Raw genomic sequence first — 26507 nt, forward strand, 5'->3', positions numbered from 1 at the left:
ACCCTTTAAATAACAGAGAGATTCTTGTCCCCAGCAACAGTTCTCTTCACCAACAAGTTTCCCTGATCTCTTACCATGGTGAATTTACAAGCTGGAATAGATTGAAAAAAGTCTCTCTTTAATGTAGATTTTAAATACTGGGGGAGAAAAAATTGAAAGGAAAAAAAAAAAAGGCATTGGAGGAGAAAGGAAGCCCAACTAATGCACGAGGTTTGGGAGGGTATCTGGAAACAGAAGCATATGTTTAACTTCAAGATGATTCATCAATTCCTCTAAGCTCACGAAATTCCCTAATGCTGTCTCAGATTCATTGCAGTAGAGTTACAGGATGAAGAGTGCCCTTTGAGTGGTTTTAAGTAATTTAAATGGATTTGGCTGTAGAAACTTCCACCAAAGCTAGTGAAAGGCATGCAGCGTTCACAGCCAGTGGAGTATGCAGTGAGCCTGCTGCCCTGCAGGTGGGGATATGAACCAAGAGCTCTTGCTTCTGCTTCAGTTTCATGGTGCATCCTAAGGGGCACTGGATGTTGCCTTTGATTTGATTTTCTCCCAAGAGCCACCTCAGTTCCTTTCCATCTGTGTCAGTCAGTGTGGAACACCAGCAATCAAACTGTTCTCAGTCTCCTCCTGTCATGTGTGTGCTCTTGGAGAAATCTGCTAATGGGGCGTAATCAATAGCAGTGGCAGTAAGTGACTGCTGAACCAGGAGCTTGACCCTGAAAACAAGTAATAATGCACTGCTCTGGTATCATACCCCAGGGTGTCAGCAGCATAATAAAGTGGCCTGTTAACAATAGATCAACAGCTATTGAAAGGAGGCTTTCCAGCAGGGAAGCATCTGAAACAAAGAGCATTCTCTTCCAGTTGAAGAGAGGTTTGTTATGCTGGGCTGCAGCCTGGCACTGAACTTCCCTCTGAACCATAGAAATACAGTAGACTTCTTCAGGTAGTGAGAGGGCTCTTTGACAGCTCTGCTTCAGTTCCCAAGAAGGAGAGCTCTGCCAATAGTTGGGTTCGCAGTCTGGACGCTGTCACCAAGGCAGCTGGCACTGATCACTTCCTTGTCTCTTTGATGCAACAGGGGTCTCAGACATAAGGGTGAAGTGGTATTTATGGATTTCAGTTGCTTCAGGCAACTCTTGGCTCCTCTAAATGATAAATTGCTCTTTTGAAACTTAAGATTTGGGTGAATTCCCAGATAGCATCCAGAGCAAAGAATGAGTATTATCAAATGTCCCCTTTCACAGATAAGGTGGTTTTGTTCAACACCCCCTCTTCCCCCCGAAAAAAATTCCAGGAAGTCTTGTAAGCAAGACAAGACTGAACAAAAGCTCTGTTTTAGTCAGTACAGCTGTGGAAGTTGAGAGACATTTTTGTCTGTTGAAAAAGTGTCAAGTCCTTTAACACTTCTAATTCAGTAGTCTTGCTTTCCTGCACAGTAAAAAAGCAAGTATTAGCTTGGTCTACCTGTTGCTTACCAAGAGAAAATAACTGCAGGCTTGTACAGAAGTAGGGTGTCTAAAAGACATTAAAATAGCATTCATTAAAGAAGTGTTCTCACAAGTTTTGAGTTTTTCACTCCTAATGTGTTTCAAAATTAGTTTTGGTTGAGAGATATAATGGCAGAAGGTGAAGGTGCATGGAATTATACATTGTTTTGGAGAAGTGTTATATTCCTCTAAAACTTGGGCTAAAAAGGTTGCACTATCATCTAAATAATGCTAATTTTTTTTCTTTCCCTGTGGAAATGGGAAAGAATGCTGGAAACACGTAAACAAACTTAAATATCTGTAAGTCTGCATGATTTGTTCCTTCCCAAATCCAGATGGTAGCTGGAAATACAGATCCAGCAACACTTCTGGAATGTCCAGAACAGACCTTTTCTGATGGTTAATTTAGCCAGCAGTTTGAATGAGGCAACAGAGATGTATTTGAGCATCTGTGGCTCACTATGTAATGACACTTTATTTCTGATAAGTGAAGTGGATTTTTTTTCCTTTTTCTCAAATGAGTTATCTCAGACTTTAGGGACAAAGGAAAATTCTCCATTATCAAACTTGCCTTTTGCTGTTGAAATTGGGTTGTCTCTTATTTTTTTAAATTTCTTTTTTTCCTCCTATCTCTGGGGAATTTTGCCATCAGCTCAAAGTAACAGTACCTGTGCTGTGACTGGAACTGCCAATACACGCTTCTACAGTCACAGCCTTCTTTTATTGGAATGTCCCTATCTGAAAACTCATTTTCTTGTCTTGATGAATTAGCACTGTCCAATGTGGAAAAAAATAAGTGTAAATAAGTGCGTACTGACTAGTTAATTCTAAATATGTTCATTTACTAATAATGATTTTTGTGGCATAAATGTATCAACATTCTTAACTACATAGAATTAGCAGTCCTAAAATGCAGTGTTACTAAATCCTCAAAATGACGGTATTTCTTCATACTTACATAAATTTTCTGCTTTCTTGAAGTAATTGGAATGACTTCAGAATTACTGCTGAATTCTTTCTTGTTTTCTTTAATTTCAGTAAAATATGAAAGAATCAAGTTCTTGGTAATTGCATTGAAGAGTTCTGTGGAAGTCTATGCATGGGCACCAAAGCCATACCATAAATTTATGGCCTTTAAGGTAACAGTATATTTCAACCATACGTAGGATTTTCTCATAGCCGTTTGCAGCTATCCCTATTATGAAAATGTTATGACATTTTATCATGGCCATATTACAAGTTCTTCGGTAAATGTCCACAAACTTGATATTATATTAATTTAGGAGTTATTTTAGTTCTAAGAGGCAGTACTTAAAGGTCTGAATTGTGACCAAACATAAACTAGTAATGACATAATATCACAACTTTTTGTTTGATCTCTCTGTAAATAAAACACGAGGCAGAGAGAAGTGTATTGAGTCTAAAGTTCTTTGTCTGAGCAGAACAAGTTATGAAGTGATACTCAGCATTGTTATGGGATTTTTTTTGAATGCTGCAGGAAAGAAGTTAGATGGCTTGATATAATTGCCAGACTGATTTACAGATAGTTACTGTTCGTTGTGCAGATTGAAGTAAGTACTACAGGAGTGTCAAATTGCCCTGAACTTTGGAGAAAACAATTTTTATTAAAAAAGCAAACAGACCAAGTAAACCCCACATAAAATAGTTTAGGTGATTGAAATGTAGCAGTTTGCAGAGTAATCCGTCCTTGTCCATGAGAGATATGTTAGCCTGACTGGTCTGGTGGCTGGGGACCAGAGGCATGTGGAGGAATAAACCCATAATGTGTGCATTCGAGCATGTTTTTTTAAAGCCCGTTGTTGTTCTAAGCAGTTAAGTAAATCTCTCTGATGCTTGTCTCACAGTCATTTGGAGAGCTGGTACATAAGCCATTGCTGGTGGATCTAACCGTAGAAGAGGGTCAGAGACTAAAAGTGATCTATGGCTCCTGCGCTGGTTTCCATGCTGTTGATGTGGATTCAGGATCGGTCTATGATATTTATCTACCAACACATGTAAGAGCTGCTGCTGGGGTTGGGTTTTTTCTTTCTGGTATATCAGCCCCCTTGCCCCCCACCCCTTCCTTTCCTCAAATGACCAATATGTCAGGCAGTCCCTGTGGATCACTGCCAAATGCTTGCAGTGGTGGATTGGGTGGACAAGTCTTAAGCAGACGCAGCCATGCGTGCTTAGGGGTTTGTGCCTCAATGTCAGACCTTTCCTCATGGCCAGAGTGTCTCTATGGTTGGGAGTTGCCCACTCAGATCCGATGTGGGCCAACATGACAGTTTCAGGGCTAGCAGCTAAATGGCCAAGCTCATTGCAAATGCCCAGCAGCAAAAATGACACAACAGCCCACTGATGAGTTTCAACAGGGTTAGCAAAGGCCAGGTGGCCTTAGCTGCCACGGTTTCCTGTTGTTCATTGTACGCAGAGGTGTCAGATGGGCCACCCCAAGCACTGTTCAATGCAGTGCAGAGGTCTGAGGTCTGCATCAGGGCTGCTTGCCCCAGACTCCCTTTCCGCCCATTGAAAAAAAAAAAGGCACACCTACAGAGAAATTAATTTTCCCTGGTTTTAGATGTCTGCTTTAAGGTGAGAGGATTTGTGCTCCAAGGGTTTTTACAGGTCTTGGTCACTGTGTAGGCTTGAGGGGAGCAGATCTAGCACTTCTAAAATAAGTGAATTTGAAATTAGATGATCTTGGAAGTCCCTTCCAGCCCAAGCCATTCTATGAATCCCTAATGTGAGAGCCAAAAATAAAAATCACTCAACCCTTTCTTCTAGTGCAGGCTCTGCAATATTAAAACAAAAGATTCCTCTTCACTTCTGTCTCTGTAGATCCAGAGTAGTATCCAACCTCATGCAATCATCATTCTCCCAAACACGGATGGGATGGAGCTATTGGTCTGCTACGAGGATGAAGGAGTTTATGTCAACACATATGGAAGGATAACCAAGGATGTGGTTCTGCAGTGGGGAGAAATGCCAACTTCAGTTGGTAAGTGCCTCTGGCAAGCCATATACAATGTGCTGTTAGGGACCATGAGTGTGTTCACGTGGGCAGGAGGAAGGAGCATCTAGTTTGCTGCTTCTGCATCTGAAGTCATTGCTATATTATTCCTGGAAAACAGCTGCACAAAGTGAAGAGTAATCATATGGATCTGTTTTGTGCTGAAGTTTTTATGAGCAAAATCCAAAAGTTATGGAGTTCATGATTGAAAAACTCACCATGACCTCCATAGGCTGCTGCAGAATTTTTTCTAGACAGCCACAAAGTTGTGGAAACCTTTCAGTATAAAAACTGTAAGGTGGCAGATGACTAAAATGTTATGGGTAATTCTATATAGATAACAAAATGTGTATCTCATTTGGTGGGTCTGCTTATTCACCTGTAGATTGCTCATCTATCCTAGCACAATTCTCCCTCATCTCTCCAGTTCAAAGGTCGTTTTGAGAGGGGGAGGAATGAGTGTAGTAAAATGGGTGCATATTTTTTATGGACACAAGTACACACCAGGATCTCTCTTACTGCTTGTGCTGCCGTATTTCAGTGCAGAGTGTAGCATGGGCTGTGGTCACACCTTCCTTTTGTTGGGCAAGCACATTGTGTTTTACGTGCTGTGGAATGGATGCATATATTGGGAGATGATTGCTGATAGCTGTCTGAGCAACAGGAACAACAGTGGAGGAGGAAATTTAAAGAAGTCTCATGCACAGCATGTTCAATCTTGTGATTAACTCTTGACTAGATCTAAAAGCAAGCAGAATTTATCAGATGGCAAATTCCAGAGCCTTTGGAGACTGGAATGTTTGTGAAGTAAATGAGATTGAGGTGGCCGACACCATCTGAACATCTCATCTGACAATTTTGGAAGTTATTTGGCCCAGTTAGTACTAGTGGCATATTTAAAAATAGATAGTTTTTCATCATGATGGCATGTGCAATGTTATTGGTGTACATTATACTGTAGGAGATAATTTGACTTAATTTCACTGAAAGTTAATATGAAAAAAATTATATCAAATGGAAGTACTGAAAAATTAAATATTTTTAAATTTTGATGGCTAAGAAGTTATTTTTATTTTTCTTTTACGTATGCATGCGAATCAGGGGCAACAGCTTAGTCTTCATTAAGTTCCCATATGTTGTTTTTGACAGCATTCCTTAAGACTATCCGTTGAATTGCTTTTTGAATATACTTTTTCATAATGCTGGTGACTTTTCTTTTTTTTTAATTTTCTTCCTGCTATCAAGAGCAGATTTTTTTCCTCATGCTATTACTGATCTGTGTTCCACTGTGCCATTCATATGGAAAAATGTTTGATTTGTTGCTTTATTTATACACAAAGGAAAGCAGTATGTCAAATAATAATAGTCCTACTTTGAGAGCTTAATGTGAACCTTTTTTTGAGGTATACAGAATGCTTTTCAGACCAGTTGGCTTTCTCAAGGAGATCAGTTTTTGAAGTACTACTCCCTCTCACTCTCTGTGTTCTTGCTGACTAACTCCTTCAGGGAGGGAAAATAACACTGTAAGACAGAGAGCTGATGCTACAGGCCTACTGGACTAGTCTGTTTAAACCTTAGCTTCTGCTTTCTCCTAGTCAACGCCTAATTAACCTGTCTCTTTGCCAAACTTGTGAGAAGAAGCCTGCGTAAAAACTAAATGTTCCCTCCATCTAATTAAAGGTTATAAAGTTCCCTTTGTGTCATGAATGCTCGGGGAAGAAGTACGTAACTAACACAGAAAACACACAAAGGAAATTAAAAAAAAAAAGCATTTTTAGGTGTCATGAATGTTCTGAGGACAGAAATAATACTCTGAATATGTGTGTAGCTATAATACACACGTGCAGGTAATTTTACTAGAATGCGTCAATATGTTCCTTGCTTTTTGTGTTCCTCCATGTTGCTTTCTAATTGTCCTAACGTGCTGTTTTCTTTCCAAAGCATACATCCGGTCTAACCAGATCATGGGCTGGGGAGAAAAAGCTATAGAAATACGATCCGTGGAAACTGGACACTTGGATGGTGTGTTCATGCACAAAAGGGCACAAAGACTCAAATTCTTGTGTGAACGCAACGACAAGGTATGTTCCAGCCCCCCTCCCCAAGTTTGTTGCCAAGATGATAAGCGTGTACTTTGATTGGGTACTTGGGTTGGGTTGACCTTGACCAGCAGCCAAACACCCACCCAAGCCTCAAGCTCTCTCCCCTCTCCCATGGAATGGAAAGAAAATGGTACAATGGTAGATTGGAAGAAAGAAATGGAAAGAAGACTTGTAGATTGACATATAGTCAACTTAATAAGACAGCAAAGACTGCGCTTGCAAGCCAGGCAAAATAAAGAGTTAATACGCAACCTCCCATTGGCAGGTGGACGTCCAGATGCTTTCCACATGTAATGCTTGTTTGGGAAGGCAAATGTCATCACCACAACGTCTCTCCTGTCCTCTCCCTTTCCCTGGGCTTTTATTGCTGCACATGACGCTGCATGTTATGGGACATCGCTTTGGTCAGTTTGGGTCAACTGTCCCAGCACTGTGCCCTCCCAACCCCTTGCCCATCCCAGCCCGCTGGTCTTTTAGGAGTGAGTGGGCTGGAGAGAAAACCTTGATGCTGTGCAAGTGTTGTTCAGCAGCAGCCAAAACATCGATGTGTTAGCAACACTGTTTAACCACAGATGCAAAGCCCAGCACCATCTGCTGTGAAGAGCGTCAACTCCATCCACACCAGACACAGCAATTGCACTGCCAATATTGGGGATAGCGAAGGCAAATTAGAGCCACTGCTGTCCTACCTGTTGAATTTGCCAATCTCTTTTCTTTACAGGTTTTCTTTGCCTCCGTAAGGTCAGGTGGAAGTAGTCAAGTCTATTTCATGACCCTTGGCAGGACTTCTCTTCTGAGCTGGTAGAAGTGGTGGGATTTGGAGAGGAATTGCTGACATCCAGAGCCTGAGATCTTCATAACTTGGAATTATTTTCAACTGGAGTACAGACCTGCACTAATGCAGCACTCTGTGTAAATGTGTGTGCAGGCATCACTGGTGTTAGGTTTCTTTATGTTTTTCAACTGAGGCTGCGACGCAGCTGGTGCTGTAAAGATATTGCCATCAGGTGCTACAATGTCTTTGAGATTCGGGATCACACTAGAAAGCTACAGGTCTTCTTTCCCTTCAGCTCCAGGATTCCTAGGCTTTGAAGGACTCAGATTGTTAGTGTTAAAACAGAGAAGGGGGAAAAAAGGAAGAAAAACAAACCAGGCTTACCATGAACATGCTGTTTGTTGAGTGGACAGGAGGCAGGCAAGAGAAGGTGACAAGTGGTGTAGAGAGTCAGACTGGCTGAAACAGAGGGCAGATCTAGTCTAGTAATGTTAACAATGTATTTAATTGACATTTCTTTTTTGTAATGTGACAATGTGGACAAAGAGGAAGGTGCAGGTTTTAAGAAGTTAATATTTATAAAATGTGAAAGACACAGTGACTAGGATAACTTCTTCTTGGGGGACAGGGAGGGTGGGAAGGGACTCGGGGTGGAATTCTTAGGATTTTTTGTTTCTGCAGTTTTATTTTGGCCTGGCCAATAACTTTAGTCATTTTCTGTGTACCAGGTGTTGCCTGAAACATGTGCAGATGATTAAAAAAAAAAAAAAAAGGAAAAAAAAAATTCATTTTCTATAACGATTCTGTGTTAGGCCAGAACTTGGTTATGTCACAGTATTAGCACTGCCTCAGTTAAAGGTTTAATTTTTGTTTAAACCTAGAAGTGCAACAACAGTTTTACCACAGTCTGCACTCGCAGAACTAAAAAAAAAAAAAAAAAAAAAAGGAAAAAAAAAGAAAAAAAGAGAGAAATAAAATCCAAACTACATATGTTTATTTTTTGTGCCTACCTCATTGTTTTTAATGCATAAAATAAAAGAGGTGGTTTAGTTTATACGTTTTTAGAAGAAAACCGTTAATGTCTAATTTAATCTTAATACCAAAACTACCAGATTGAAAGGTTTCTGACTGTTATTGCATAGCAAGTTTCAGCAGGAGGAGAGAGTAGTCCGTTGGGGCAATAGTGGTAGCGGTATGGCAGTGAGACACTGATTAATGTAATTCGCTTACAAAATTTGGTGAAGCAAGCATTTTTTAAACCAGTTTCATCCTTAATAGAACTCTGAATTTAGCCTAAAACCAGAGATTTCACTCTTCTAACATGTGGGCTTAGTAACAGACAGGTAAAAGTAACTAGGCTAGTTCTATAAATTGTTAAATGTTGTAAGAAACATTTTGGGGCGGTGATGTTTTTCTTTTTTAAGAATGCAATGCACTAAAACTCTTAAGAATGTAGTTAATACTGCTTATTCATAAAAACAGCGTATACCTGTGTTTAGATGTAAGATCCCAGCTCTGGCTTTTTTCTTTCTTTTTTTTTTTTGTTTTAAGTCAGTTTTATTTTATGCATAAGTTCTGACATTTGTAATAAATGTCTTGAGAGTAATAATTTGTTTAATGGCTACATGTTCATTACTTGAGAAATCTTGAGTGTATAATAATCTGTTGGTGTAATAATGCACAGTGTCACGATTCAGCCATTCTCCTTTTTGTTTTCTTTTTTTTTCCTTAATTCCTTTGGTGGGGTACTTTGTTGACAGCTGCCTTAAGCTGTTCATTCAGTGAACAGGCTCTCAGTGTTTCATGGGCTTTGTCTTCTGCTGCGGTTAACTTTCCTTCATGGCATGACAGGTAGGGCTTTTTAAATAAGTATTCTTCAATTCAGTCAAGCCAATGGCTCAAGTGACTGGTCACACAATCAATTAAGAGCCAAGAGCACCCAGTGTGCAAAGCTCAGACTCAACAGACCCTTCTTTTGGTGTCAAATCTGACTGCTGTAAATCCTTCAACCCCAATCAGCGCTGCTGCTGAAGACTCTCCTTCGAACATCGTAAATGGTTGAAAAGCAAGCGGTAAATGCGTACCTCCAGCGCATGTGTGTGCACACAGCAATCCCACTCCCCCACCCCCCCCAAAAAAAATCAAAACTCAAGAAAGCCTTACATTTGCTGGCGGAGGAATACCTAGAACTATTTTTTTTTAATTGTATGACTTTTGGATAGCGTTGAAGGTGAAGGATGTGTTCTTTTCAGGCCCGATGTGGTCAGTCAGAAGAACGATCAACCTTTTGTACTATAATGAACTAAAGGGGACTTGGAAATGCAACGTGATGGTAGACATGGGTGTAATCACAGAGCTGCCCTGTAGTGTAGTTTGCCGAAGCTGATTCGATCGAATGTCAGTCTGCGTGATTTAAATCTTCCAGTGCTATGTGGTCAAAATTAACTTAGTCCTTGAAAGCTGATGCTATTCACCTAGAGGAAGATGCTCCAGTGCTGTAGGGATGCCCAGGTCATGGATACGTGCTGTTGAAGTTTTGTGGCTCTGAAGGAGGGTGGAAATCTCCTTCCTTCAGTGGGTCTGCCCGCCTTGCAGCTTCTGCCTCTGCAGAAATGCCAACATGGCAAGGTAAAAACAGTATTACAAAACCACTACGTATACTAACATCGAACTCTTCAAACAGTGCTTTTGTAAGCAAAGAAGAAAAGAAAAGCTCCTAGGTTTAGTTTTAAGCTTTAATAAGTAATAATTTTCTGTATCTTTAAGTCAAAGTAACCCTAACTTGTATGACTGCAGTGTTTTCATTTTTTATCTTATGCACATGTTATGTTGGAGAAAATGTTTACAAAAATGGTTTTGTTACACTAATGTGCATCACATATTTATGGTTTATTTGAAAGTGATTTTTGTGGGTTTTTTAGTTTTTCATAGTAGTAGTAGTACACTTTTTGTGATTTATAACCCCAAACTCTGCTGATTATAAAGTTGCTAAACAATAATACAAAATGACAAACTGCATTAAAATTACTAATCGTAGAGCTGCAAAGCAGACTGGTGACAAGTAAAACACTCAGCCTTTTTTTGCAGTGCTATCTAACTTGTCTTCTGTGTATTATGGAAATTACTGTTTTTTCCCCGTTTTTCCTTAAATAAAGTCAAATTGACACCTCTTGTATGTGGAAAGTATTTTGAATATCTACTGGCTGCAGAAATCAAGCTGCATGTTGCATAGTTGCATGTTACCATAAGAATGAAAGCCTTATTGTCAAATCTCATAATTTTAGAGACTTTGACTTTAAATGTGGGCTTTTGAGGGCTTTTTTTTGTTGTTCTTTTTTTTTCCATAAAGCCCAATCTCCTCATGCAGTTGCTCTTTTGCGAATTGCAGTTTTCCTTTTAAAGAGAAAGTGAAAATCTTAGAAAGGGGAATGAAAGCCTGGTGTTTCAGAAAGAAGTTGCACAAGGCGAGCTTGGGTGCATTGTGAACATACCCTCCTGCCACACTGCCTTCAGGCATGTGTTTTTTGTGAGCTGACCTTCCTTATTGTCAAGAGTGCAATGAACAGGAGTCTGGAGCCAAATTCTTGTGTGGCATGAAAACATGGCTTCAAAAAAGCCAGGCTTTCTGAGTCATAGTCACTCTTTTCGCCCTCGGGATTTCTGCTGGGCTTTGCCCATGTTTTTCCACCACAGGCTGTGTCTGTTTTCTGAATTGGAGATAAGCAGTAGACATTTCCTTCCGACTAGGCTGATCTCTGTGTGAAGAGGAAGAAGTCTACTCTCCTGGGCCCCTGCCTTTCCTTGTACTCTCATCTGTGGAAGGCATGGGATGTGGTGTAAGTTGAAAAATGTTTCAGGGTTTCACTTACTTCCTATGGACAAAGGTATCTGAAATCCTCAAGCCTCACAGCTTTTCTGCTTCTACAAGGATAAATACTGACTGAGCTTAAAAAACTATGAGGACCAGCCAACTGCTGGTCAGGCTCCTGCTGGCTCTGCTCCAGTTGCTGCTTCAGAGCTGCTGGTTTTCCTCAGTCATTCTTGACTCTTTGAAGACTTCCCTGAGTTAAACATGCTTAGGTGTAATTGAATGAGCACTGTATCTAGCCATGAAGACAGATGTGAGGTGATGCTTGTTCCAGTATGCAGTAAGTAACTGAAAGCAGCAACCCTAGGTGTGAGCTTCACAGCAGGCACTGGCAGAGGCAATGGAGAACAGGGAAAAATCCTTCATGCTCTTGTGAAGAAAGGCACAACTATGGTGATTTACAGGAAGGAAGAAATAAAAAAAAAAGAGCATTGGAAACCAAGCAGCAGATCTCATTCCTCTATGGGACTTATGTAGGTGGTAGTGATGAGAGAGACCCACATTTGTACTTCGTGAGGGAAGGAGAGATGTCTGTGGGACAGAAGATAACAAACAGTGCAGCAAAGGAACATGTACATCTTAAAAATTAGCAACTGCAGTAGTCACACCAGAGAAAGAAATGATCAAACTTCAAAAGAATCACTTGAAACAATTTTTTAACAAAGCTTTTAAATATATAAGTTAAATATTAGTAAAGAAAAGTGCAGAACACTTACCCAGGAGATTGAAGTAACAAAAATCGAAATTAGAAAAGATACAAGAGTCAGCCCTTTCCAGCAGGTTGCTCTGCTGAAAGGCATGTGCTAGAGCATTAGGATTGTATATGAAAGGGGGAAAGTCTAGTTTTGTGGGCTGCTATCTTTTGTGCAGAGAGCTTGTTAATTCTTCTACTTGTAATCATGTCGTGGTCTGGAATGAGGACTGTAATAGTGCTGAAAAGAGACTGAAGTTGGAGAAACTTCAAATGCAAGAAAAGAGCCAATGACAGAGGCGACTCAGCACTGTGCATTCAGCGAGGGAATCTGCTGTGTCAAAATGGTCCGTGGCAACAAATACACTTATAGTAATGTGAATGCATTTCATTTCCGCCTTAGGATCCAGTGCCTTGTGATCTCTGGTATCTCAGCCTAAAGCTGTTTTCTCTCTTTTCCAAGATCACTGAAGAAATACTTGCACTGAGTTGTGCCATGCTGCTTAAGCAGTATTCAATAAGCACTTGACATGGCCAGCCTGGTTTACTTGCTGCTGACTCTTACTCTGACTTGCAATTCCAAATGGTCCAACAGGGAAACAGTCCTGGGAGGGAACTTAACTGTGAGAAGACTTCTTTTGCCACATGAGGAACATGCTTTATGACCAGGATTTTGGCTGTATATGAGGGGTGTCCCCTGCCTGCTGGACTATATTGGTATGTGTAAGGGATGCAAGTTCAAAGAGCCATGTGTGCCCAGCAGCTGTAAAAGTGTTGGATGTAGCTGTCTCCCAATATGCACAAATTCACTGCTGAGCCAGCACCCAGCTGTTGGCCTATTTCCAACGTGTTAAAGGTGAGAAGGCTGGTAACAACTGTCTTCTTTTGGCTTAACCTTTTTTTTTCAAGTCTTTTTTAACACTACAGTGTTAGTGCTGCTCGGGGAAGTGTGAAAACACAGGGTGAGGCCAAAAACAGCACAGCTGTTACAGCCACTTGGACTGCTGTGGAGGTTACTGGTTGGGGGAATTAAAGGAGAACATCAGGTCACTTCATTTTCACTCTGTGATGGTGTGGCTTCATGCAGCACATGCTAAAGGGTAAAAGCTCTGCTCTAGAAATACTGATCATCTTACTCTCCTTACCTTTCTGGTTTATCTCACTCTTGGTCTAAACAATAATAAACTCTGGAGAGAAGGAGGGAGGAAGGTGTTTTGTTGAAATCCCTGACTCAATCAAAGTATGCCCTTTCCAGCTGAGGAAATGACAGGGTTTTTTCCTTTGTTATATTCTAACAGGAAATTCACTTTTAATGTTTTATTCTCAAGCTCTTGTGATTCTATGGGGTAAATATGTGGCACAGGAAAGTCAGATTAATTTGCTCCAACTGCTGTATACAGCTCAGATTTTATTTGCCCTCTGTGTGAAATTTTTATTTCACAACCTCATGTTTGTCGTTCAGCATAATTAGTCCCTTAAAAGGCATTACCGCACTTCCATTTTATTTTACTATTTGCATCTCCCAAGCAATTTTGCCCAGGCCATGTTAGCCATGGAGAAAATGCTTTTTGGGGTCTCAAACAATTGCTGGAGCAAAGGGATTGTAAAATACTGTTTATGTCGACTCTTGTCACCAGGAAGTTACAGACAGTTTTTGGTAGAGTCTCGTCAGTATAGTAGCAAGACTCTAGTCTTACAAACAGGTAAAGCTGAAAGACAGAAGAGAGTAAATGGTGTGTTTAGGAGCTTTTAGTGAGTCAGAGAGATAGTAAGAAAACAGGTTTTAGTTTAAGATCCTTCAGCTCAACCATTAAACCATCTTCGCCCCTTCAGATATGGGTGTCTCCCTGATGTTTGATGAAGGCAATAGAGTGTGATCCACAGGGTCACATTTCTGGGCCAGATGCTGATGCTGACTAAACTTTGGCAATTCAGACAGGAAGCCATTAGCAAGGCGAGATCTGTGGGAGAGCAGAAGCAAAGAGGGAATGCACATTTTCCTCTTCTGTTTTCTTGCAATGATTTTACCAAATTTCCTACCCCTGCTAAGGATACATGTGCATATTACTTGGCATAAAGCATGCCTACTTGCAACAAGGAGAAGTCCTGGCTTTTGGAAACCCCATGTCTCCTACTGGTGGTGCCACCAGGCAGAAAGTGGACCTGGGTCCTCCTAGAAGAGCCTTGTCAAGAGCTTTTTCAACCCCATTGCAGGGTTAAGCATTTGTTTTATCTTCAAACACGATGGGCACAATCTAACCTCTCTTCTCCCAAGCACTTAGTTGTGTCCTAACCTCCACCTGTTGCCGAAATGTAATCCCAAACCTGAAGGCAGACTTCCTACTGAAGATCCTGTCATGGTGCAGCCTACACAGAGCAGAGCAGCTGGCAAAGCCAGACTGGTGAGCACAAACAGAAGCTCTTTCCTAAGAACTGTCTCTCTGGGCTTCATTAAGTGCTAGACCTACCTCAATCAAATTGCAAGAACTTCTGGAAAATTCATATGGAAATTTTCTTGATGTTTTGGTAATGAAATTAGCTGAAAGATAAGAAGAGAGCACAAACTGGCATAGACTGTTAAAATGCAAAGTATGTAATTATAGACTCACGGCTGTAATGACTCTAATGGATATCAGAGACAAGTATAAAAGGAGAATAAATTATTTCAGGGCATAAAGAATCAGTTATGGGTAATTAAACTGCAATTATCATTACTGTGCTGCTATGATAGATTTTTTTAAACTAATTTTTTAAAATGGAATAATGGAATAAAATGGAAAGTTAAGCATGAATTCATCTATTATCTGCCATTCAGATAAAAACATTTTTCTAGTGCTTTTCAAAATGTGCCAGTGGGACGGATCTTAGTTTTACTAGAGAAAACACCAGGGATTTTTATGAAGTGATTGATTTCACGTCACACAGCTGTTCAGTGGCATCATTTAAACTCTTGTTTGGTGAGGTGCATAAACTCATGCCCATTGCCAATCACAGAAGCCAGCAATCAGGTTCCAACAGTTCTTCACATGTTAAAGATGAAGGGGTTTGGTAAATTGGTAATCCAATTCAGAGCAAGGATGGCACCACTTAGAGTGGCTATTATCGTTCTTGGTTCAGTCTGCAGTGCTGGGATGGTGGAACCTGGAAATCAGCTCTTAAAAAGCTGCACTTTACAAAATTGAGACAAACACTCATTGGTGTCACCTTGCCTTAAAAGGGCCCTTGTAAAATGTGTCAGGTGAGCATCTGCTCCATGAACAGGTGTGGTGCATGAAGGATAGGTAGTTCTGCTCATGCAATCACAGACCTGAGATGGCAGTGGATTACAAATGATGAGCCAGGAAGGCAGTGGGCCACCCTCTCTCCATCTGAAGGTACTGAAGACTTTGCAGCTGGGGAGAAACTCCTTACTGGTACCAGTGTACAAACTCAGGTGTTAGAAGTGACAACACGAAATGAAGATAGAGGATAACTTTGCCTGTATTGCGTGGTATCATGCACTAAGGAGCAAGGAAATGAATTCTAGGTGTGCTCTTGGCACTGTCTCTCTATGGATCACCCAAGGTAGTGGTATTTGCAGTGTGATTACTCAGAGTCCCTAAAACCTGGATGCCCTTTGGTATTCTGACTGGCTTCCAGCTGCTGCAGAAGAAATGTTGGTGTTCCCAGGGAGGTGGGGATGTCTGGATGAGAACTGCGTGCTTGGGTTTAGGTACCTAAATCCCATCAGGGGTTTTAGCATTTTTGCCTTGATGCTAAACTCCTCAGTGTAGGGCTTGTCATCTGTTGTGTGTGTTTGTGTACTGCCGTGTGGAACCTAACCAGTAAAGGTTGTAATGCAAACCTTTTAACAAAGGATTTTTAAAAGATGCTGAAAATTTGGAAAATACCAGGGTTTAATGTTCCTAACTTAATCCAGACACCTCCTTCTACTGCTCAGCATTTAATTACATTTATAGACTTTTCTTGAAGAGCATATTCACTCTACAACAGATGGTCCTCATGAAAGTGTTTAAAAACTGTCTTTATCCTCATTAATTAATTTGGAGCCTTATGTATATCTTGATATCATCTGAAGCACTTGTTCTTTCATAAATTATATCAATTTAGTACACTTCATAAATACTAATGAAATTGTCTGCATTCCTATTGAGGGAGGGGTATCATTAGAAGCATTTTTTTTCTATTATCCTAACTTGAAATAAAAAATAAAAGGTTATATTTTTTTATGGAAGAAAATTTAAAGAGCATTTTGTTTCAGGAAACATCAAAGGAAGACATTCCAGTATTTGGTCAAAACTAATTTCTTATTTTCTAATAACTAATATTTTGCTTGCTGTAATAACCACCAGTATATCATTATGTTAACTGTAATTTGAATTCTAAAGGTATTTTCCTGTTGCTACATTCATCATCCCTATATGCAGTGCTTTTTGAATGGACTTCTCTTGTGGTTCAGCTCACAAAGTTTGTCTCCAAAGGAAATGTGTTGCATCAGGCTGCATTTACATTTTTGAGGGCTGGGGTATATGTATAAGTATCTAAGTGCCGGGTGAGAGAAAATGTTTTATAAATTTTATGGTGTTGATTAAGTATTGCATGGTATATCAATTAAACAAAATACTCTGTCTCAGTCAAACTGATCTCAGCCAAAATTTACCTCTCTCCTTCCTTGATTGGAGTACCTCTATTTCACAAGACTAGCACTTCTTCCCATGAGAGGTATCAGTTACATGGCAAAATAATTTTCTGATTAAAGAAGAAAAGACTGAGATGGAAGAGGCTATAAGACCCTTGTGATTTTTTGTATATGAAGCACTGAAGTGATGTTCTGTCCAGTTGGCCAAAGTTTTCGCTCCTTGAGCTGCACCCTACCTTGCCATTGGCCTCACGTGAGAAGCCTTTGTTGATTTGAGGCACCCACAGATCTAAACTGCAGACTTGTGGACAAACAAGTGCCAGTCGCCCCTAATTCCGGTAGATGTCTTGGAATGTTGGTTCTTGTTAGAACAACTGAGAGTTGGGGCAGAAGGGGAAAGCATAAACAACTCAGAGACTGCCAAGCACGCAAGCCCTTCCTCAGATGGACTAAACACAAGCTGCAAGCCAGTCCTTGAAGTTCAGCGGGCTGTGTCTTCAGCCCACTGATGGAAAAGAGAGCTAGTGGCAGATAACTGTTAATTAGAGCTGGTTGTTTTCTAAGGAAAAATGTGCCCAGTAGAATAAAGGGAGGTTTAGGCTGAAAATGAGGAAAAAGGGTGATAGTGCTATGCTGTAACACCAGTGCCTGCTGTGGGACCCTGATCTCTATTACCTGTTTCTCATACTTGTCTTTAGAAGAGGATTTATTCACTGCCTTTAAACATGTGTCTTCTGCCTAAAGATGCATACCTTGATATTTATTTTGTGAAGACAGTACAAAATAGATTTTCCCACAAATTCCATTTGGGAGCTTTTAAAGAGCAAATAATTGCATCACTGATGGCATGGGAGTTGGGCACAACCCCTCATGCTACAGCATAGAGGTGAAAGGAGCAGAACTCATTGTGTTCCTTGTGGCACATGCACATATGTCTAAGAATGAAAAAGCATTATTCAGCACTGTTTTTTACACCATTGCAGAGAATATCTCGCAATTTGGGTTCCTAACTGAAATCACTCCAATATATTGATCCCCTGGGATCAGTTTGCAGCTGAGATTCACTGCAGCAGATTATTTGTTTTTAAAAGACCAATCAGAATGGAGGGTCTAGAAAGCAACTAACGGTAGAAGTGTTCCTTTATGGGTTTTTCCCAGTAAGAAAATTGTCTGGAATTGAAATCTCTGCATCTGGATTCTGCAGGAACTTGGATGGAGTGTAAACCAGAAGCAATCTGGAAACCTCTGTTGCTCTCTAAAGTCAACCACACTCCGAATACCTCAGGACAATGAAAGTTAATTCAAATTGATTTGGGTGAACTGTGAGAAGATGAGCAACAGAGAGCTACTTTCTACTGGTGGTGAGCTCCATCTTCTGCTCTCTAATTTTTATGCACCCCATGACCCTACTACAGCCAGTGATCTCAATTCAGATACTTCCAGACACATCTGTGAGTTCCTGTATGCACCAAGGCAAGGGAGCAGACGGCCCTCCCAGACATCCCTGTGCCTGAACCTGCTCATATCTGTTCCTGCAAGGCAGACAAACCTCCTTCATCAGACTCTTTGTTGCCACTGCTGGGGGGAAGGGCTGGCCAGCCCAGTAAGCCCACCTGGACGTTTGCTGGCCCTCTTTGTGGAAGGTGGTAAAGTACTCTTAGGCCTGTGTGTTTTGGTGGTCTCCTTATGTGGGACTGCCACAGTGGGTAGCCTAGGCTGGGATGAGAGACCCTCTGGTGACCCTGAGGGCTGGCCCTAGTGAGCCATGCCATGCCTGTTTCCCTGTCAGCTCCACCATGGAGAGCAGGAAAAAGAGCAAGAGGCAAAAATTAATAAAGTGAAGTTGTTGTTCCCTTTTTGCCCCATTTCTGTAAACAGTACCAACCCTTTTAGCTTCAGTTTTGTTTCTAGTCATGAAGACCATGGTGTTCTCATTCCTGTTGCTGAAAGGCTAAAAATGGCTCTTAGGTCTTCCCATTTCTTTGGGATAACAGCACTGGGAGGAGGAAGATGTGATTTGCTAGTATCTAAGAGATGTTTGCATGGCAAGGCCAAATATACAAGACTTCTCTTGACAATCCTAAGAGAAGGAGTAGATATGCCAGGGACTGCATGCCAGTGGAGCTGGGGTTGGATGCTGCCCACAACTGTGCCCCACAGCTGGAGGACAGAGAGTCTGGGGGGGCTGGTGAGGCTTTGGACCTGGTGCTGCACCTTGGGGCTTACCAAGCTGGGTGCCACCATCTGGGGGAAACTCCTGTCAGCAGATCCCACTGCTGGGTGAGATCTGTTATTTAGGATCTTCCCACACCTGGCTGCATCTGCTGCAGGAGATGCAGCTTTCTTCCCTCTGCAAACCATGTCTTTAGGGCCTGAAGAACTCATTACTTTCTCAGAAGACGGTTGTATTTTTGCAGCAGCTGTAAATTCAGTCTTATTTGAAGAAGTGTTACTGTTCCCATTCCCTTCTGCTTTTCTCAGCTCTTTTTTTTCTGCTGTCTGACTTTCCCTCCTTCCTTCCTTAACTAGCTATCATATTTCTGTTTCTGCCAAAAAGCAGTGTTTATTTTGCAATGTAATGGATTGAGGCAGCACACTGGAGATTCTTTTAATGGATGCAGCTATTGCTGCTTCTAGCAAAATGTGACTGTGTCTACCAAGATTGTATTTCTGCACTGCACTGCACTGTGTAACTGTACATGTATCCTAGTGCAAACTGTCCCCAGATGGGCAGATGCTTGAGCTTATAGTCAAACAGCTTTGGGCTAATATACAAGCAGAGGAGTATTTGCATGAAGGGATGAGGCTGCAGAATACATTTCCCTCTTGTCTGTGGAAGTTTTGATACTCTGTAGGTTGAATACCAGCCTACAAGAAAAAGACCAGAGGAACTAGATAATGCAAATATTGAAATACTTGATTTTATGTGGATTGGTGAGTTTTAAATTGTGGTCACTTTTTCAAATCCAGGTCAAAGACATACTGGCTGGAGGCTGAATGTTTATATGCAGCATTGTCTTGGCAGGCACCTTGCAAATCCCAGAAGACATAAGCGCTGCAGAAACAGGAGAACACCTCCTGGAAAACTGCAGCTGGGGCATTTTCTCAGCATCAGAAGTACAGAGGGTTTAGTGGTGGACTTGGCAATGTTACGTTTATGGTTGGACTCAATGATCTTAAGGGTCTTTTCCTGCCTAAACGATTCTATGATTCTAAGAGGTTTTGAACAGGCAAAATCCAAATCTTGTTTCTAAATTTGCCATCTGTTTGCAAACAGCGTATAAGCAAATGCTATATTTTCACATACGTGACTTGGTTTCAAGTTGATTGGGCTAACTCTAAGGCTTGACTAATGCATTTTGTAATAGCCATCTTCACTACTTTGGAAAGTGTTGTCTGTGCTGACATTTCTCACACACCAAATGCAGAGGCTTAGAAGTTCCTTTTGGATTTGAAAAACAGTGCTATTAAGCAAGTGCATTTTGAAAGTTCTAATCTCACCCCAGGAAACACCATTCATGTGGAGATGTGACCATCAGAAAAGTGCATTGAGTTTCTTTCCTGTAAGGTCTGGGCTGAGCTCGTATCTCTCAGCATGGATGCTGAGTGCTTGCTGGCACATAGGGTAGCTTTTTGTGAGAGTTTTGTGCAATGGGAGTAGATTGGGAGATGCTCAGAAATCTGAAGTTTGCAGAGACAGTGGCAGTAAATATTTTTTGAAGGCTGTCATGGGTCAGAGATAAAAAACTAAAGTGTGTCTTTGTCAGGTGAGTAACACTGATGCTGTGCATGTAAATGGACAAATTCTTCTTCTTGCAACATCACTTGGCAGTATCAAATATCACTCTGTGTGTGGCAAATATTTCCTTTTTCTTTTTTCACTATTTTGAATGAGCACATTAAGATAGCCTGCTTCAAGCCACAGTATAGAGAGATTCACATCTCAGGAGAAGAAAGTTTCATTGCTATTTCATAGTAAGAGGCTGTGAATCTCATCCGGGAAACTTTTAATGATGACTGTATCCATTCTCAGATTCATAAGATTTTCATATTTAAGACTGCTTTAAAAAGAACTCCAGGAAACCCAAAATTTCATTCACCCACAGTTAAAAAGCAGTTTGATTAATTCTAGCACTTGGGATTTCTGTTGTGGTTTTCCTAAAGTAGAGAGACTTTTCCTGGAAGGACCTTCAAAGTCACTGCTATGCTGCTGCTTTGATGATTAGTTCAGGTAAACTCCTAGTAGTGGATAGAAGGGAACAGTCATTTTCCAGTAGAAATATGGCATGGTTTTAATATACAGTCTTCATATATTGGTGGAACGTAGCCATCTTCTTACTATATGTTTTTAAGATGTATTGTGGCAGGAAATTTCAAGAGAGAGAGCTGGTAACCATGAAAACTCCCTTGTGGCACCTTGTTGTTTTCCCCTTCATACTTGTCTGAGATTCCTGGAACAACAACTGCCCACAGGAGCTAGAAGGGAACAGCCTCTAAACATTGGGTGAGACTGGAGATATCCTTTTAACTTCTCCTTTAGATTATTCTTTCTATCCTGTCCAAAAAAACCTCCCAAACCTCCAAAGATTTTGTCTAAGTGCTATCATTTAGATGTGTTACGAACACATTTTGATATCTTCATCCGTTAAGAGATTAAAATTCTCACTTCACTACCCTCACTTCAGCCTACTTCAGCTGAGTATGATTTGAGTGCCACATCCATACAGCTTGGAAAAGCATAGGGTTTAATTTTGCTCAGGAGAGCAGGTGAGCTCTTGACATATTGACTTGATGTGCTGCTTACAGCCTACTGTGGCACCCAAACACTGACAAAACCTTTCTGCTTTTAGCAGAATCCATCAGTAGCTGGATTTCTTCAAGATTTGAAACAAGTGGTTTGTAGGGCATTTTGATATCATTTAGCAAAGGGCTCCCTTTGAGGTACAATGATTTTGTATTTTTCTCTCTGCTAAGTCTCTGATCTCCAGGTTTAGGAACTAGCATGCCTGTTATTTCTCAAGTACTGTAGAACTGTGAGTATATAATTTCACAAGTTAATCTTAAAATAGTGCAAGTGTAAATGTCAGTAGCTTTTCATATAGTTACATTGCACTTTTTATATTGCTTTACTTATTATAGTTTTATATTGCTTTTTTATTGCAAGAGAAATTATATTAAGCTTACTTATGATATTTAAAAGATATTGCAGGGAAATCAAAATGCTGCCTAAATAAACCCTCCTAGAGACCTAGGCTCTTTGCCATTGAGAAATACATCTGAATTCTTCAAGAACTGAACTTGAGCAAACCAGTTTGGCCATGGTTGACTGAGTTCCCCCTGCCATCACCTTTGGCTGGTGCAGTGCTGAAACGGGTAGTCCTGAAGCAGGGTCAGAGTCAGATGTTTTCAGTGCCCAGGTCTGAGGCTGTTTAGGCCAAATGTCTCGGTTTGGATCATGTCTATTTAACCTTTTTGCATAAGGTTGTATGAGTAAATAGGCACATATGAATGGGCTTATTTTTCACCTCAAGTCTGTGCTAATGTATTGGGATTTAAACCGATGGACTGAAGCTTATTTATTTCACCACTGTTGAGAATTATTTTTAGGAACTGATGCATCTGAGGCATATTTAAAGACAGTACGACATCCTTGAAGTGAACAGCATGTGATATGTGAAAGGAGGCAATAAGCAGCTAAAAAAGGAGGTAAAGTTAGCAGTGTAAGTGTCATTGGGAACAGACAGATGGGTACCAGCTGTCTTTTTTGATAGATACTTAGATATGCTGTATGAACTGAGAAAGCAAAATGTACTCTAACTGAACACTGTTAACCCTGTAGAATAAAAGAGATCTGTTAAAAATATGAAACCTAGATTTTTTTTTTTTTTTTAAACTAGGGCCATATTCTGTGTAAAGTATATTTTTCTTTAATATTCAAATAGGGAAGTATTTCAAGTTGTTTCAGTCTCTAGTGCTGCTGGATACATGATAAGACCTCTGGATATATGATAAAATGAGTATTTACTGTGTATCACAAATGGGGAAAGAACTGTAAGTTTTGAAGACATGGCTTCTTTTTGTCAAAGTGTTGATTCGATTTTTCACAAAAAGAAAACTGGAAGCAGACCAAAAAAGCATAAGACCACCCACTAGAAAACATTAATTTCATATCATATATTCAAACTTGACAAAGTGGAGAGAACAGTCTATTAAAAGCAAACAGAAAACCCCCAATCAAATGAAAAAACAACAAACAAAAAACCCACCAAGGAAACAGAAGAATGAGGAGCCAGGGTTGAAAGGAGAGGTAAGTGGAAGACTGATGCAAAATATTGCACTGCGTGTCCACTGCTGCAGCTGCCTTCCCTGTTCACTGAAGTTTGTAACATGGTTAGACTTGGATGAATGCACAGCCACTGATTTGATATTCCTAACCTTACCAGCAGGAATAGGACAGTATATTCCTCCAACTCCAGCTGCTGAAAAGAATTGTTATATAAGAAACTTGGTGTACAATTTTTGTTAAAAAAATAGCCTTCTGCCTTGATACCTTGTTATGTTGAGCAGGTCATGCTACCACCCAGCCTAACTGAGTCCTATGTCATATTTAGGGCAATACTGATGTGCCTGCCATTCGCATAAGCTGTTGTGTCGTGGCTCTCAGTATTTTTATGTGGAGTGCAGAGATGACTGAGGCTGTTGAAGGGAAATGCTTCCTACATCCAACAGATTTGAAGAAATGTATCTTGGAAGCATCCCACAACATGGAACAAGTTCCTTGTTGTATTTGTTAGGAGAAAAATATGCAGGTAATGTTAGTTGCAATAAATGTCCTGCAGAATGTCGTAATTAGTAATTTAAGCCAGGATTCCCAAATTCCTATATCCTAGAGACTGCAGAAACATCTGAAAATATACATCAGCAGGCCACATTGAACTTTAAGACATGAGTGATTATAATGGCCGTTTGGCTTGGTTTCTTCCGGGATGTATTTCCAGAAGCAAATTCTAAATGTTCTGGGGTGCTTTCCTCTCATATAATTTCACAGCATTGCTGACTCGCTCTAGTTGAAAACTGAATCAGTTCAGCTAGGGTGAGCTTTTTGTTGTCAAGTGAGCAGCAATCATATCAAAATCAAATTTGTAAAGAGGAAGCCAGTTGAAGCCTCTTGATGTGTGGCAATTCTTCCGGAACAGGGCAGGCGACGTGCAATCTGGGACGGCCCCCGGGGACAACAGATCAATGAATACTTGCACGGAGATGTTGCCTAAGTAAACACAGTCACGGGGTCTTATTTCACAAGCGTGTTTTCCTATTACTTGACTAGTAATGGGATGCTCTTTGTACAGTGAACTCTGGGTACCTTATGGCTACCTTTCTCACCTAGAAAACCTGGGGTCTACAACTTCATGAGCCAGAGTGCAAAGCATGAGGTTCAGCATGGGCTGAATTGGGGGTGCAAGGGCTGAATTGTTTTCCAACATGAGGTTGCTCTCAAAGATGTCTCTACACTTTCAGCTCCAGACGTGTGCTGGAGCAATGTATGGTTGCGTGAGTAGTGCACATACAGTACATTTTGTTCTGCAATCAGTGTCCATAGGTTTCATTTCACTACCTCCACATGAGCACAGACTGCCAGTAAGAGCTGTGAAGTGTTGCTCCCACAAGTTTTCGGGAAACCTGTGCATGTTCTGTACAGTGCCCTAGAAAGCACAGGATGTCCTGGGCCCACTGCTATCATTCCTGGAACTCCAGTGTTCCTGCAAATGGGTGCCTTTTTAAAATTCTGCCTTCTTACATGGTGAAAACCTTGATGTACTTTGTGGTCTTTGCAGTCAGGCATATAAACAGGGAACTGGTGAGTAGCTGATGGTAGTGAGAAAGATACTTGTAATCAACTAGTCCTACCTCTGGAGATGAGTCAACCTGAAGTACACACAGGGTGCAGCACTGGGGATCAGAGGGATGGGATGGCAGGGAAAGACCGCCATTACATCTAAAGCTACTTTCCTTGGGCTGTGGAAAGACCTTGCTGCAATGGCCTGTCACCATGAGAACTCCTGCATGTAGACTTTGCTCTTTGCAAATTCGTTCTCTATTTTTTGCTAATCCATTTGGTAGATGATGATGATACATGATAGGGGAATGTGCCACCATGAAGTGCCTTTGTCCAAAACTAAGTGGCAAACTGGAAGTTCTTTGTAACTAGACATGGCTGGACTTCTGGGGCTGCATGGTGCTGGATTCAACCAGCAAGAAGAGAATAAAGGACACAACAGAAAATATTTCTACAGAATCTTGAGAATCCATATTATGCATACATGTGGTTCTGGCTGTCCTACCTCATGTGGGGTGCAAAATTATAAAATGTACACACGTGAGCAGCAAGAATGACAGATGATCCAGAGCTACATCCCCTACAGCAAGATTAGATAGTTGATAGCACAGAGAAGAGTTGGCATTTGGAAGACATGGTCATGGCTAGAGGCTGGAGGTAAACCAGACTCCTGAAAGCCAGTAGGTGTTGGCATCAATCCTTTCTTGAGGCTCTGAAAGGTCTTAGTTACTGATTGCCAGAAAATACAAAAGGGAAAAGTCACACTACGCATACAATGTTCTTACGTCTCCTTAAATATCTGTCAGCCAGAAACGAGGCTCTGCGGATATTCAGTCTGGCCTACTGTGACTGCTCTGACATTCTTATGGTTTCAGACTCCCCAACTGTCATGAATATTTCTCTGCAAGATGCTGCAAGCTGAGCCCCCTGACTTGTTGGTTGCCCTATGACCGATTATAGGGTCTTTAGAAGATCTGGAAGTGTTTTCCACTACTTTGTTTATTAAGAAGTTTTTTCCCATACATATATGTGCGTTGCTTTTCTCCTGATGTTCCAAAGGTCCAGAATGTCTTTTGTTCTTGTCTTACAAAGCCTTTTGCTAGCAAAAGAGTTAACTATTTTCTGAGTAAGCTTCAGTGTGCACATAGGTGTATCTATGCGTGCATTTTCAGACCAGAAAAGTAAAGGGTCTTGTGATCAATGCTGAACATTCCTGAGAAACATCTTCATATCATAAGAGCTGCTGTCTGTGATATGGGCAGCTGTCATGGATGAACCAGGTGTATGGCTTAGAGGCTTCTCTACAGTGGTGCAAAGGTGGAGATTGATACATTTAATCTCTTTATGGTAACAACAACCTCTCCTGCATTTGTACCACTCTGTGCATTGTCCGTCTCCTGTGTCCTGGCCCTATTTTTTCTCATGACCTAACTTTTACTGTGTTAGTAGGTAACTTACCTCTATACAAAATCCCCCATTTAAATGTGTGATCTGGTTATAGCAACCTGGGGATGACTGGTATGGGCAATGGGAGGACAGAGGTCTGCTCAGAGGTGAGGGCTGTGGAGGCGAGCAGTTTGAGAGATGGACAAGAACATGCATCAGAGGCACATCAGAACTTGACTCAGAGTGTAGAAGAATTTGCATCCACTTTGCTGCAGGTGAACTTGCTCCTGTCTGGAAAGGTCTATTTCTGAGAGGGCTTGATAATATGCATAAAATAGTACAGGATTTGCAAATCCTGCATTTTGTTTATTGAACATGAAACTCCTGAACCCAGACCAATATGAATTTATCCATGGCAGATCCTAAGTGAGGCATAAGCCCTGCTAAAAGCAGAACCTTTCAGTTCAATATTTGTTCTTTGCACTAGCGTCTGATGAAAACCTATCTTGCATAAACATAAAATCTGGCACATTAAAAGAATCCTTTCCTCAAGGTAGTGTTTCTTCAACTTCTCAGAAAGCGCAGCCTTAAGGAAGAGCTCTGCCGTGCACTATTCTTCATTATAACGTTAAAAGATATTGAAATGGTCAATTAAGTAGAGTGTTAAAAACAGTGGCTGCTTACATTGTTAAGAAACCACTAAGAA

The 26507-nt window shown here is 40.8% G+C and overlaps 1 protein-coding gene across 13 annotated transcripts in view; it reads left to right on the plus strand.

Annotated features, from left to right (window-relative positions):
* MAP4K4 (mitogen-activated protein kinase kinase kinase kinase 4) overlaps nucleotides 1-10551 on the plus strand; it is a 170480-nt gene extending 159929 nt beyond the window's left edge. For all 13 annotated transcript variants that reach the window (XM_064646328.1, XM_064646329.1, XM_064646335.1 and 10 more), the window contains 5 exons: nucleotides 2529-2629; nucleotides 3356-3505; nucleotides 4332-4491; nucleotides 6445-6584; nucleotides 7327-10551. In XM_064646328.1, coding sequence (XP_064502398.1) covers nucleotides 2529-2629; nucleotides 3356-3505; nucleotides 4332-4491; nucleotides 6445-6584; nucleotides 7327-7410 — 635 coding nt within the window. In that variant the 3' untranslated portion in view covers nucleotides 7411-10551. The remainder of the gene's footprint in view (nucleotides 1-2528; nucleotides 2630-3355; nucleotides 3506-4331; nucleotides 4492-6444; nucleotides 6585-7326) is intronic.
* Nucleotides 10552-26507: the final 15956 nt, after the last annotated feature.

The sequence above is a fragment of the Pseudopipra pipra genome, chromosome 2, assembly GCF_036250125.1.
Source record: "Pseudopipra pipra isolate bDixPip1 chromosome 2, bDixPip1.hap1, whole genome shotgun sequence".
NCBI classification, from domain to species: domain Eukaryota; kingdom Metazoa; phylum Chordata; class Aves; order Passeriformes; family Pipridae; genus Pseudopipra; species Pseudopipra pipra.